Source organism: Sciurus vulgaris, assembly GCF_902686455.1.
Source record: "Sciurus vulgaris genome assembly, chromosome: 11".
NCBI classification, from domain to species: Eukaryota; Metazoa; Chordata; class Mammalia; order Rodentia; family Sciuridae; genus Sciurus; species Sciurus vulgaris.
The window spans coordinates 4,924,855-4,937,798 of record NC_136472.1 but is presented as its reverse complement, the minus strand read 5'-3'; the positions used below and the strand labels follow the sequence as shown (position 1 = coordinate 4,937,798).

The 12,944-nt window shown below is 56.7% G+C and overlaps 1 protein-coding gene across 1 annotated transcript; it reads left to right on the top strand.

Annotated features, from left to right (window-relative positions):
• Positions 1-4,791: 4,791 nt before the first annotated feature.
• On the top strand, positions 4,792-11,246 carry FADD (Fas associated via death domain). Its single transcript, XM_079104987.1, is given in 4 exon segments — positions 4,792-4,845; positions 4,847-4,924; positions 4,926-5,094; positions 7,720-11,246. Coding segments are annotated over 4 exon segments (627 nt in total). The 5' UTR covers positions 4,792-4,806; the 3' UTR covers positions 8,061-11,246.
• The last annotated feature ends 1,698 nt before the right edge of the window (positions 11,247-12,944 follow it).

Below are 12,944 nucleotides of genomic sequence, written 5' to 3'. Positions count from 1 at the left end.
TTTAAAAAAAAACAGAATGTACACAAATCCACGAGGACTGTGGCTGAACATTCATTTAAATAAATTTGAAAACACAATGCTCTCCTTATTTGAATGCTGTCTTCATGCCCTTGACCCTAGGAAACTGCAGGGCTGTCCCCAAAGTCCCGACAAGCCGGGGTCGAGGCCGCATTTGGGAAGGATCCCCAGCTCAGGAAATGAGCATTCCTTGGTGATTGTCCTTGGCGTTCCTGGGACTTCACTAGTGTGTGGGGGGTGTGCGAGTGGTGTGGGGGTGTGGGAGAGCGTGGCTGCATGTGCTTGTCTATACACACATGCGTGTTTGTGTGTGCACGCGTGTGAGCCTGTACGTGTTTGCACATTCATGTGTGTGTTTCCCTGCCTTCGTGGGCCGGTATGCAGCTTCGTGTGTGGTGTGTGTGGTGTGTGTGTGCACGCGCCGTGTCCTGTGTGCTTCACACAGTGGAATGTGTGCATTTGCCCCTGCCGAGCACACCTGCATGTTCTGGCGTCTGCTAGCAGGAGGGGGCCTTGGTCCTGCCGGCTCAGCAGGCTCTTCCAGACTCCTGGCCCCACAACCCAATGGCCTCATAGAGTTAGGTCTCCCAAACCTTTTGGGTGCCACCTAGGATTGCCAGGGTATTCACGGCGGCAAGCGGGACACTGACCACCACCTGTGATTGCCCTCTCGCGGGTGAAGGTGAAGCGTACTGGACTTGTAGAGGCACGTTCTCCTGGACATTCACCCCAGGACCATGGAGCCTCCTGCCCAGCCGCGGCCCTCCGGCACCCCCTTGTGCCGGCCGCGGAGCTCACGCCCTAGCACACAGTGGTGGGAGGACGCGGCTGCAAGGCTGAGGTGGGGAGGACGCCCCCAGGGTCAGCACTTGCTGGGTGAGGGTGTCCTGTGCCTTACGCAGCGCTTGGGAACACCTCTGAGCACCTGCGGCGCTGTGGCTGGGAAGGGAGCCGCAAGTGGGACCGGCCCTTCCCTGGGGGATGACCCCGCGGAGGGGATAGGAGTCAGAGGCGAACCAGAAAACTAACCCTAGAGCGAGGAAGGGGGTGCTGATGACGAAAACAGCAAGGCCCTGAGGGTCGGAAAGCAGCCGGCTTGGTCAGCGAAGCCCCCTGGACGTGAGCAAGGAGGAAAGGCAGGCCGGGGCCGCAGAGGGAACTGCCGTGCAAAGGCCCGCAGGCATCGAGGTAGGTGCTAGGTGTGGAGAGGTGCAGGTGGCGCCGGAGGCTGGCGGGGAGCCAACTCGGGCAGGGCAGGGCGTGGTGGTCGGCCAGCAGGGGCTGGGCTAGGAACCATGGAGCCAGCATGGCCGCTGTAGAGTGGAAAGTTCCGCGGGAGGGGAGGCCAGAGAACTGGGTAGCAGAAATACAGGCAAGGGGTTGGGGCTCGCCGGAGGGCCCGCGGAAAGCCGCAGAGATCCGGGACCTGGCGATGAGGAAGCCTCCTCCAGCAGGCGCCTTATTTCAGATGGGCAGGAAGACGGCCATCTGCTGCTCTCACCTGGCGATCCTGCAGTCCAGACCCCAGGGCACCAGGGACCGCCGTTCTCGTCGGCTGGTGCCTGGAGCCACATGGGTGGGAGGCAGGTCCCAAGGCCTGTGGCCTGGTGCCAGCTGCACACACCCTAGAAGAAGGGATGGTGCCATCTGGCCCAGGTGGGCTCAGCGCTTTTAACTTTGTAGTTAATTTTCCATATGCGTTTTTTAAAACCAGGGACATATACATCCCAAGTCCAGAGCTGCATGTTTTACTGTGAAGCCACCCCGACAGCATGGTGTCACTCTCCATCTGACAGGAGGGCGGGACCTGCCGTCCTTCAGCTGCCCCCCTGCCCCTCCCCACCCGCCCAGTCAGGCCTGTCCACGGCTGGGCCTCTTGGATCACTGGCCTTGCCATACCGGCCTTGGCCAAGGTCCCTGTCCTTGGTTTAGGACCAGCTATGGGAACGGCTAGACACCTTGGCTAAGGTGTGTGCTGGGACAGGGCGGTCCCCACCTGAGGCTGGGCTCAGAGTCCTGCCCAAAGCACCCAGACCCCAGCTCCCACACACACATTCATCTACAGGTCTCAGGAACCACAGGGGCAGCCCTCATTTACCCGACCTCACAGCAAAAAAGAAGAGCTAACACTTGCCAGAAGTCAGGCCAGGAGGAGCCCCTGGCACAGCCAGGCACAGGTGAGGCACCAGAAAGTGCTGACTGAACAAGTGAAGGTGCGAGTGGGTGGTGGACGGACCAGTAGTGGGTGGGGAACAGATGAATGATGGGTGGGTAGATGGGGAATAGATGAATGATAGATGAATGGATGGATGGGTGGATAGGTGGATGGGTGGGTGGGTGGATGGATGGATGATGAATGGATGGGTGGATAGATGGATGAATGGGTGGATGGATGAGTGGATGAATGGGTGGGTGGATGGATGGATGGATGCGTGGATGATGGATGGATGGGTGGATGGATGGATGGATGGATGAATGGGTGGGTGGATGGATGGGTGGATAGGTGGATGGGTGGGTGGATGGATGGATGGATGATGAATGGATGGGTGGATAGATGGATGAATGGGTGGATGGATGAGTGGATGAATGGGTGGGTGGATGGATGGATGGATGCGTGGATGATGGATGGATGGGTGGATGGATGGGTGGGTGGATGGATGGATGGATGCGTGGATGATGGATGGATGGATGGATGGGTGGATGAATGGGTGGATGGATGGATGGATGCGTGGATGATGGATGGATGGGTGGATGGATGGATGGATGGATGAATGGGTGGGTGGATGGATGGATGGGTGGGTGGATGGATGAGTGGATGGATAGGTGGGTGCATGGCTAGAGGGTGGATGATGGATGGGTAGATGGAAGAAGAATGGATGGATGGGCGTGTGGAAGGCAGATAGACTGGCAACTTGGCCTTCTGCCTTTAAGCTGAGTGGACTCAGGCTCAAGCTAGCCGATGTGCCAATGGAAGGGGTACGAGGGCACATGGAAGGCCAGCTCTGTGTCACACGGCCCTCTGCTTGCTCACAGCCTGTGGAGGACAGGGTGTGCCTGGAAGCCCTGCCTAGGCCAGCACAGGCTGGTATGTGGTCTCCCCAGTTGGGACAGTGCTGCTGTCTCTGCCAGGGGCCTGCCAGGAACACAGCCTCAGCACAGGGCTCTGAGTCCTTGCGGGCGCTCAGGTCTGACCTCCTCGGTTCCACCAAGGAATTGACTCTTGTTCCTTCCCCACCTTCCTCCCCTCCTCTCTCTCCTGCTTCTCTCCCTCTGCCCTTCCCTCTCTCCCACCTTCCTTCCTGTCTCCCCCCACTCAATCCTGAGAGTGCAGCAATTGACTTCTACACAAAGCAGCGTCTGTAGCCAGGACTGAAGCAGATTGCTGTGGCTCCAGAGGTGTCTGTCCCTTTGTGTCCCTCCTGGTCACCTGCTGCACCCAACTGTGACCCCCACAACTGACATCCAGGGAAGAAATGACCTTGCCTATTTATTCCTGCTGGTGACTGCCGCCCTCTGCTGGCTGCCTCAGGAGCTGCTCTTGGGGAGGGACAAGATGGGTCAGCAGAGGATCCCAAACTCTGTGGCTTAAAACAGCATAAAAGCATTGCCGGGCAGCTCTGGAGCAGGGTGTCCCCACGCGGGACTGGTCCTCCTGGAGGCCCAGGAGGGCAGAGCCCTCGCCTAGCCTTGCCCAGCGCAGGACGTGCGGCCCTTGACTGGAAAACTTCCAGGAGGCATTGGCCATGAGCCCCCCTCAAGGTGGCATCTCCCTGTCCGTCCTCTAATGAAGACTTGGGATCCATAAGATCCACTGGGCTAGGACAAGACAGCCTCCCGTCCCAGAGTCCTCCATCTTTATCCGTCTCTGTGCGTCAAGCCAGCATCAGGGCCTGGGGGAGGCTCTTTCTTTAAAAAACAAAATGCAGCTCCTCAGCAGGAAGGAGGAAGGTATCGCTTGGGGACCCTGAGGCAGCACAGGGGGACAAAGAACCCCGAGCTGTCTCCGCAGAGAAGAGGCCTCTGCCTCCACACAGCCCGCAGGGTGCTCCCTCTTCCTCTCTTCCTTTCCTGGCACCGCGCTAAGTGAAAGAAAAATGAGCGAACCAACCCTCGTCGAATGTGTGCCCGTCCTTCCAGCACTGTGGTCGGCTTCTCGTTGTCGGCATGAGAACATTCAAAATCCTCTCTTCTAGCGATTCAAAAATAAAGTCACCCCACTGGTGCAATGAAACACCAGCACGATTTCTTATTTGTTCTCAGCCAATGCACTTGCGATTTGACTCACTAATTCTTCCCCAGCCCCTGCAGTAGGCGCTCAATAAGTGTTTTATCGAATAGCCATCACTTTAAAAATATTTACACCTTAAAACCAAAGAAACCTCTGAGTAGTGTTTTTCCCTACCCCACACAGAACGTGTCCCCCCGATCACTACGGAATGCATTGTCAATACTTCGTAAATGTTGGTGACCTAGCAACGGTAGATCGCGACGGCTCGCGGGTGCCCTCCCAGCACACAGTAGGGCGGCACAGCGCTTTGCAAAGCCACGAACTTCAGCTTTGCTCGCACAGGGTCTCAGGGACCCGTAGCGACCCGCAGGGCGCAGGCGCAGAGGGCGCCGCCCGTCGGGGAGGAAACGGCTTCGGCGCGCGCGACACGCATGCGCAGACCCCAGAGTTCTCGCGAGAAGTTGAGCCAAGAGGCCGGCGGGGACTTCCGGGTTCTGTTCGGGGGAAACCAGGGTGTGGGCGGCGTTCCGGCTTCCGCGAGCGGCCGAGGGGAGACCGCCATGGACCCGTTTCGGGTGCTGCTGCTTTCGGTGTCGGCCCGACCTGTCCAGCGGCGAGCTGACCGAGCTCAAGTTCCTGTGCCAGGGCTGGTGGGCAAGAGGGAAGCTGGAGCGCGTTGCAGCGCGGCCACGAGCTCTTCGAGGTGCTGCTGGAGCAGAAGGACCTGGAGGCCGAGCACCCCGAGCTGCTGCGCAGCCTGCTGACCTCGCTGCGGCGCCACGACCTGCTGCGGCGGCTGGACGACTTCGAGGCGGGGGCGGCGGCGGGGGCCGCGCTCGAGGAGGCAGGTGGGCGCCGGGGCGGGGAGGTGGGGCCAGTGGGGCCAGCAGTGGGCGCTGCAAGTCCAGTGGCGCCTAATCTTTGCCAGGTGTTCCGGGCCTCGGGTGGCAACGGGAAAAACAAAACCCGGAAAAGTCAGCTCGCCGGAGGTTGCAGGGCCCTGACACTCACCCCTGACCTGCAGTGTTTTCTCCACCCCACTTTCTCCGGTAAAGTGGGAAAACTCAGCGAAGGAAAAGGACCGTGAAGGACCCGGTGGGGTAAAGTGGACTAAGTGGACAGTGGTCAGGTAGCCCGCTGCTCGGGGTCGTCAGCCTCTGGGACTGTGCCCCAGCTGATGCCCTTCCTGGCCATGGGAGGCCAGCACCGTCCCTTGGTAACTCTGACCCTTCGTTCCCATGTGCCACTGATACACACTTGACATGTTCATTTGTGAAGTTAGATATGCTTTCTTTTTTTTTAGTTGTCAATGGACCTTTATTTATTTATTTATATGTGATGCTGAGGATGGAACCCAGGGGCCTCCCACATGCCAGGCAAGCGCTCTACCACTGAGCCACAACCCCAGCCCTGAGTTAAATAGTTTTATTTCCTATTTTTATTGCTATTTTTCAGAGTAGAGGACCATGACTCATGAGTGTAAGTATCTTGCCCAAATACACAGCTGACAGCAGACCTGAGGTCAGGTCTGGCCTGGAGTGGGAGGTGTAGGCTGAGCACCTGCATCCAAAATCTGAAACTGGAAGTGCTGTGAGATCCAGAATGTTTCAAGATACCACAAATGGAAAATGTCATGCACCAAATTCTTTGCACGGTTGCCTAGTGTTATGCTCAGGGTTACATAGGAAGCATATATGTGAGGACGGGGGTTCCATGCTTGGCTTGGTCTTCCCTAGGATACCTCCTGACACTTAGGCAGGTGTTCAGAAATCAGGTGAGGATTGCCCTTCACTGCCTCCTTGAAGGAGACCATTCTGAGTGCTCCTCTCCATTCTCCCCTGTGGCTTGCTGGGATACTTGCAGGAGTAAGAGAGACCAGTGTGCCTGGGGTCCCTCAGCCAGTTCTGGGGTTGAGGAGTGCTCCAGGGATACCCTGCAGATACACTGGAATTGGTCATTCCATCCCTTGGCCAGACAGTGCATAGACAGGTGACACAATGGATGTGATGCCTGTCAGTGGTGAGCTAGATAGACCAGCCAGTCCAGAGCTGTCGGTCAGAATTTTATATACACACAGACAGATGGACAGACAGACTGTTTTCAAGGATATTTAACAATGAGGAAAGTGTTGATGAAAGGCTATCTAGAAGATACTCAATGATTTTTTAGACTCACGTGGTGATCTGTGTGTGATTTTTAACTTAGTCATATCATTACGTGTGCTTGGAGGAAAGCATACCAGGTGGGCAACAGATTGGGGTGGGTGATTCCACGTTTTCCTACACAAGGCAGTTTAACATCAAGCTCAAAGGTGGGCTCTGATACCAGGTGACAGGGTTTTGTGTTTTTCTCTTTTATGTTTTTTGTTTTTTTGGTATTTGGGATTGAACTCCAGGGTACTCAACCACCGAGCTACATCCCCTATTTTGTATTTTGTTTAGAGACAGGGTCTCACTGAGTTGCTTAGTGCCTCGCCGTTCTGAGGCTGGCTTTGAACTCACAATCCTCCTGCTTCAGCCTCCCAAGCTATTGGAATTACAGGCATATGCCACTGCTCCCAGCTCAGGTGACAAATTTTGAACCCTAGCTCAGCCAGTTTCTAGCTGTGTGACATCAGAATATTCACTTAATGTCCCTGTGGCTTAGTTTCCTCATCTGTCCAATGATCACAGTAACAAGTGCTTTCAGGGTGCCCAGGCTGGAGGAGTTGGCTCCCCTGCTCCCCACGATCCCGAAGCTGCTTGTCGGGGGCTGTGGTGTTCTGCTCCCTGGTCTCAGTAGTGCCTTGGCAGCACAGGAGTGTGGTAGGCAGTGCAGCTTCCAGAATGAGGATTGGGGTGTGCGCTGTGGTCCCAGGACTGCTGTGGCAAATCTCACGAGCTTGGGGGTCAAGCAGGAGGAATCTACGCTCATGTAATATGAAGGCCAGGTGTCCCAGGGCCTCATCCTTCTGGCTGTAGGGAACATCCCTCCTGCCTCTCCCAGCCCTTGGTGCTCCTGGCATCCTTGATTTGTGACTGCATCCCTCCAGCTCTGCCTCCGTGGTCAATGGCCTTGCTGGATGTAGGCCAACCCAGATAACCCAGGCGAACTCCTCTCAAGAAGTCCCCTACACGTGTAAGGATCTTTTTTCCAATAAGTTGACATTTACATAGCTTCTGAGACTGCTGTTCAACTCACAGCAGAGCAGGACTGGGAACGGCCATGTTTTCTTCTCCCACCATCCCCAGGCCTCCCTCAGTTTGCCCTGTCCTGAGCAGGCAGCTCCCACGTCCCATGGGGCTGCCTGGGGAACTGAGGCTGCTCTCAGGCTCTGTGCCTGACAGTCCCTGAGCTGCTTGCCGGCTTTTGCCTCCATGCAGGCCAGTGTTCAGGCGAGCGTGCCTGCCCAGCACTCAGGTTGGCCTGAGAAGCCTGTGGGGGTCAGGGGTGCTCCCCAAACCTCAAGTAGTCATCCTGTTCCTTCTTCCCAGATCTGCATGCGGCATTCAACATCATATGCGATAACGTGGGGAAAGACTGGAAAAGACTGGCCCGCCGCCTCGGAGTTCCTGATGCCAAGATGGATGGAATCGAGGAGAGGTACCCCCGCAACCTGATGGAGCGGGTGAGGGAGTCGCTGAGGGTGTGGAAGAACAGCGAGAGGGAGAAGGCGACGGTGGCCCGCCTGGTCGAGGCGCTGCGGGCCTGCCAGATGAACCTGGTGGCCGACCTGGTGGAGGAGGAGCAGCAGGCCCGGGGGCTCCAAGATGGGAGTGATGCTGTGTCCCCAATGCGATGGGACTCAGACACACACCCCTCAGGAGCTCCCTGACGGGCACGCACTCTCATTGGGGACCGTGGGGCGTGGTTCTCTGTTGTGCCAGCGCAGTGGACGTCCCCAGGAGCCAGGCAGAGCTCCCACCCAGCCGCTCCAGCTGCACAGAAAAGCTGCGTTTCCTGAGCACTGCCTCCACCGGGCTGGGCCCTGGACACGCCACAGAGGCTGCATGTACTCCTTAGCACCACCTTGGGACAGAGGCCCCAGGTCTTCACTGACGTGGTGCCAGCAGAGGAAGGTCGCAGCTTTGGACACGGAAGGCACTTGTGCACTTCAGCAGTCAGACCTGTTACTCTGCAGGTGAGGAAGGAGTGCGCACTGGGGCCGGGCTGGAGGGAAGTCGATCATGGCAGCGCATCTGGCTCCAGAGAACCCAGGCTTCTAACCAGCCTGTCCCACTGCTGACCCCACAGTTGACAAAAGGCTCCTTTTGTCCCATTCTTTGAGGTGACAGGGCAGACCAGCCTCAGGTGCTGTCCTGGTCTAGGAGTCAGGGCACCTGAAGTGGCCCTTGCCCCGAGTGGGTGGAGCCAAGAGGCTGACCACGCGAGGCCTGGGTGCACTCCCAAGGGACCAGTGCACAGCCAGCTCCGCAGAGGCCTGTGTCCGTGAGGAGCGGGTCCCGTGATTCTCCAGTTGTGTCAGGGTCGCTGTCCTGGCGGGGCGTGAGATCTGGAGTTGAACGAGCCTTCCATTAAAGCGAGTGTCTTCAAACTGGAAACCTCCAAGTACCTCTGAACCAAGTGCCTTCATACTGAAAACTCCCAGCACAAAGAATTCCCGGGTCCTGTTGGTGGCTTCTTCGGTTCACATGTTCTGAGAAGTTCAGCACAGCCCACGTGCGCACCCCTGTGGCTCGCCCTGGTTCCTGCCGGTGAAAGTGGAGGCTGGATTCTCTACCAGCTCACTCCCCACGAGCAAGAGTGCTGAGCTAAGCAAGAGGCGATCTGCTAGAAGGCAGGTTTGCCACCCGTGGGAACTGCCTGCTCCTGAGAGACATTCTTGTGGTTCCAGAACGTTCCCCCAAAGCTCACACGTTGAAGACTTGTAGCAATGTCCAGAGGTGGTGCTTTTAAGGATTGACGGGCGTGGTGGCGCAGGCTGTAATCCCAAGGGCTTGGGGGGCTAAGGCAGGACTGCAAGTTTGAGACCAGTCCCAGCAACTGAGCAGAGCTCTAAGCAACGTGGTCGGGGCCTGTCTCACACTGACAAGGGCTAAGAATGCCGCTCACTGCTTAGGCACCCGTGAGTTCAGTCCCCAGCACCAAAAAAAGCAGTGATGGAACAAGGGCTTTGAGCCTCATCCGTGGATTTACCCATTTTGTGGCTCTTATGGCTTAGATATGAAGCATCCCCCCAGCTCACGTGTGGGACAATGCAAGAAAGTTCAGAGGTGAGGTGACGGGTTGTACAGGTTTAACCTAGTCAGGGCGTTGATCCCCCAATAGGGATTAACTGAGTGGCGACTAAGCAGGCAAGTGGCTGGAGCGGGTGGTTCCTCAAGCTGTGCCTTTGGGGTATGTGTTGTGTCCTTGGTGAGAGAACTCTGCTTCCTGACTGTCCTGTCCTGAGCCGCTTTCCTCCACCACACCCTTCACCATCCCCTGCCTTCTCTCCAGCCCAGAGCAGCGGAGTCAGCTGTCTGTGGATCAAGACCTCCTAAACCGTGAGTCCAGATAAACTTCTCCTCCTCTGCAGTTGTTCTTGTCAGGTCTTTTGATCACAGCGGCAAAAACCTTGACTGAAACAAGTTGGTACCAAGAAATGGGGTTGTTACTATGATTACTTGACCATGTGGTTCAGAAGCTTTTGTAGCTTTTGGAATTTGTGGGAGGAATTTTGAGAAGCTTAGCGATGCAAGCTGGAGTGTTTTAGGTTGTTGTAAGCCAACATATGTGTGATTCTGGTGGGAGCTCAGAAACCAGGCTGACTGGGCTCCTCAGGTTGGTCTAGAGACCATATGTGTGCTCTGGCTAAGAAATGCCAGTATTTTGTCTGAATCCTGAGATTTTGTGAGGTTGAATTCAAAGGTGATGGACTTTTTAGTCTGGCAGAAGTTTCTAGGCCGCACAGCATTCACATCGTGACGTGAGTATTGCCAGCAGCTTTCAGTCGAGTTTATTGTGATAATCAGGGACAGAAAGCAGAGCTGAAAGATTTGAAAAAAAAACTTGCAGTTTGGCCAGAAAACTGCAAGTAAAACTGGGGCTAAGGAGGTGTCATTGAAGACAATACAGCCACTGAACACTAAATGTTCCACCTGGAAATACTAGGAACGCGGGATCGCTGGCATGAGGACTGGCAGGGTCACACCCATCTCAGGATCAGGGGAGTGAAGACAAGAATTCCTCTGAGATGAGACCAGGAAGGGGCCTACTTGTACAACGTGCCCAGCCACCCAGACACTCAGGTGGCTGCAGCAGGGTCCCTGGACGCTTGACTGCTGACCAGAATGGTGGCAGACCTTGGCGTCAGCCACGCGGTTGCTGGAGTGCGGGGGTCAGGGAGGAGTCTTCTGTGATTTCTCCTGGGAGGATGCGCGGGACGCTGTGAAGGGATGCCAGAGCTGAGCGAAGACCTGAGACGGAGCTGCCAGGGGTGGGCTGCCTGCGAGGGAAGCTGCAGGGTGGCCAAGTGCCCTTGGGAGCCCCTTGCCACCAGGCGCCAGACGTGGAACCGCAGGACCCACGCTTGGTTTCTCCCGTTTGGTCCCAGCCCTTCTTTCTGCGCCCTCCCTCCTTCCTGGAGCAGGTGTTTTCTCTGTTTTTTGCAGGCTCACAGCTAAGAGTTTGCCTTGAATCTCAGGCGACTTGGACTTTTCGGCAGTGCGGACGTTATTAGGGCTGGGGATTCTCCAGATGTGGTGGTACACACCTGTAATCCCAGCAGTGTAGGGAGGCCGGAAGCAGCTTAATGGGACCTTGTCTCAAAAATTGAAGGGCTGGGGATGTGGCTCAGTGGCGAAGTGCCCTGGATTAATCCCTGGTCCTAAAAAGAAAAAAGAGAACACAGAGACTAGGTTCAGGGAGTGGCCTGGAGGTGGCCTGTGGGATGGGATGGGCGGAGGATGTTAGAGCTTGATCTGACTCTTCCCAGGAGCTCGTGGGTTAGAAGCTTGGTCCTGGGGCGGCAGCCTTCAGAGGTGGGCTCCTGACTGGGTCCCCTGAGCTCTGGCCTCCAGGGTGGCGCTCCATCTGACAGATCTGTGACTGATAGACTAGTGGGAGGAGATGGAAGCTGGAGGTGGGTGTGGTGTGGGGGAAGAGGGACTCAGCTTTTTTTCCTTTTATTTATTTATTGTACTAGGAGTTGAACCCAGGGGCACTTTACCACTGAGCTGCATCCCCAGCCCTTACGATTTTTTATTTTGAAACTGGGTTTCATCGTTGCTTCGGGTCTCACCAGGTTGCGAATCCTCCTGCCTCAGCCTCCCAAGTTACTGGGTTGACAGGCATACGCCACTCTGCCTGGCCCTCGGAGGCTGCGTGTTGTCCCTGGCTCCTGGCTCTCCCTCACCTGTCCTCCCTCCCTCCTTTCCTCTCCTTCCCAGCTGCCATGGACTGAGCCCCTTTCCTCCACCATGATGCTTCTTCAGATGAAGATGGACTGGAACTCTGAAACCGAAGCAAAATAAACTTCCTTCTCAAAGTTGTTTATGTCAAGTGTTTTGGTCACCATGACAAAAAGCTGACTAACACAGGCATCAAAGTCAAAGCCGAGCCAGGTATGGTGGTGCACATAATCTCAGCAGTTCGGGGCTGAGGCAGGAGGATAGCAGATCTGAGGCCAGCCTCAGCAATTCAGTGAGACCCTGCGTCAAGATTGAAATGCTGGGGAGCACCCCTGGGTTCAGTCCCTAGTGCAAAAAACAAAACAAAGCCTAGTGGCCATTCTTTGTCCCAGCCGTCCATGTGTGACTTTGGGGAAGCCCCTGCTGTGCCATCTTGACTCTGGAGGGCTGAGATCTTAGCCAAGGTCCTGCCCTTGAGCTCCTCTGTGCCCCAGGGGCTCCCTCCGGGCCTTTGGTGACCAGTCCTGTGACTCAGCTCCACCCAGGACAAGGCGTGAGATGAGTCCCCACACTCAAGTCCTCTGCTGGGCCGCGCTGCAGTCCACACCACCAGGACAGGGAGGTGGGCCAGCCCCTGGCGGCAGAGCCGGAGAACTTGGTGACTTGGAGCCACATAGGAGCTCCGCCTTGCCCGCCGCTGCCTTGGGCCATCCTTAAGGCAGCCACCACACGGTGCCACTGAAGGTAGCCCAGGAGGGGCAGGCGTGAGGGCCGGCGTGGCTCAGTGGCAGACGCTGGCCTGGCCTGCGAGGCCCTGGTTCCGTCCCCAGCACTGCAGGGAGAGTACGTGGCGAGCGTTGGTAGTGGGGATGCTGCCTTCTGCATTTTCTCTGGTGCATTTTCATTTTTTAAAAATTGCCCCATGGGCCGGGCTGGGGCTCGATGGGGAGCGCCTGCCTTGCGCGTCTGAGGCACTGGGCTCGATCCTCAGCATGGCGTAAAAGTGAACAAAGGTCTTATATCCATCTACAACTAGGAAAGGCTTTTAAAGAACACTTCCCCACAGGTGGAGAATTGGTGGGGCCTGGCCCGTGGGGCAGGTGCATGGGGCACCATGGAGCACGCCGCCCGTCAGGTCTGGCCCAGGTTCAGGCCTTGGCTCTGCCCTCAGAGGCCCTGCGGGGCCCGGCAATAAATAGCAGTTGCTTCCCAGAATCTGTGGGCCTAGTTCCTCAGGCACCTTAAAAATGGGCAGCAGGCCCTCCCCTGAGCCCCCGCAGCCGGCCAGGCGCTGGGTGATTCTGCCTGCGTTTGGCTCACGGCCCCGTCCTCCGGTCTCCGACTTCCCTACCACGGTGGCTCTGTGG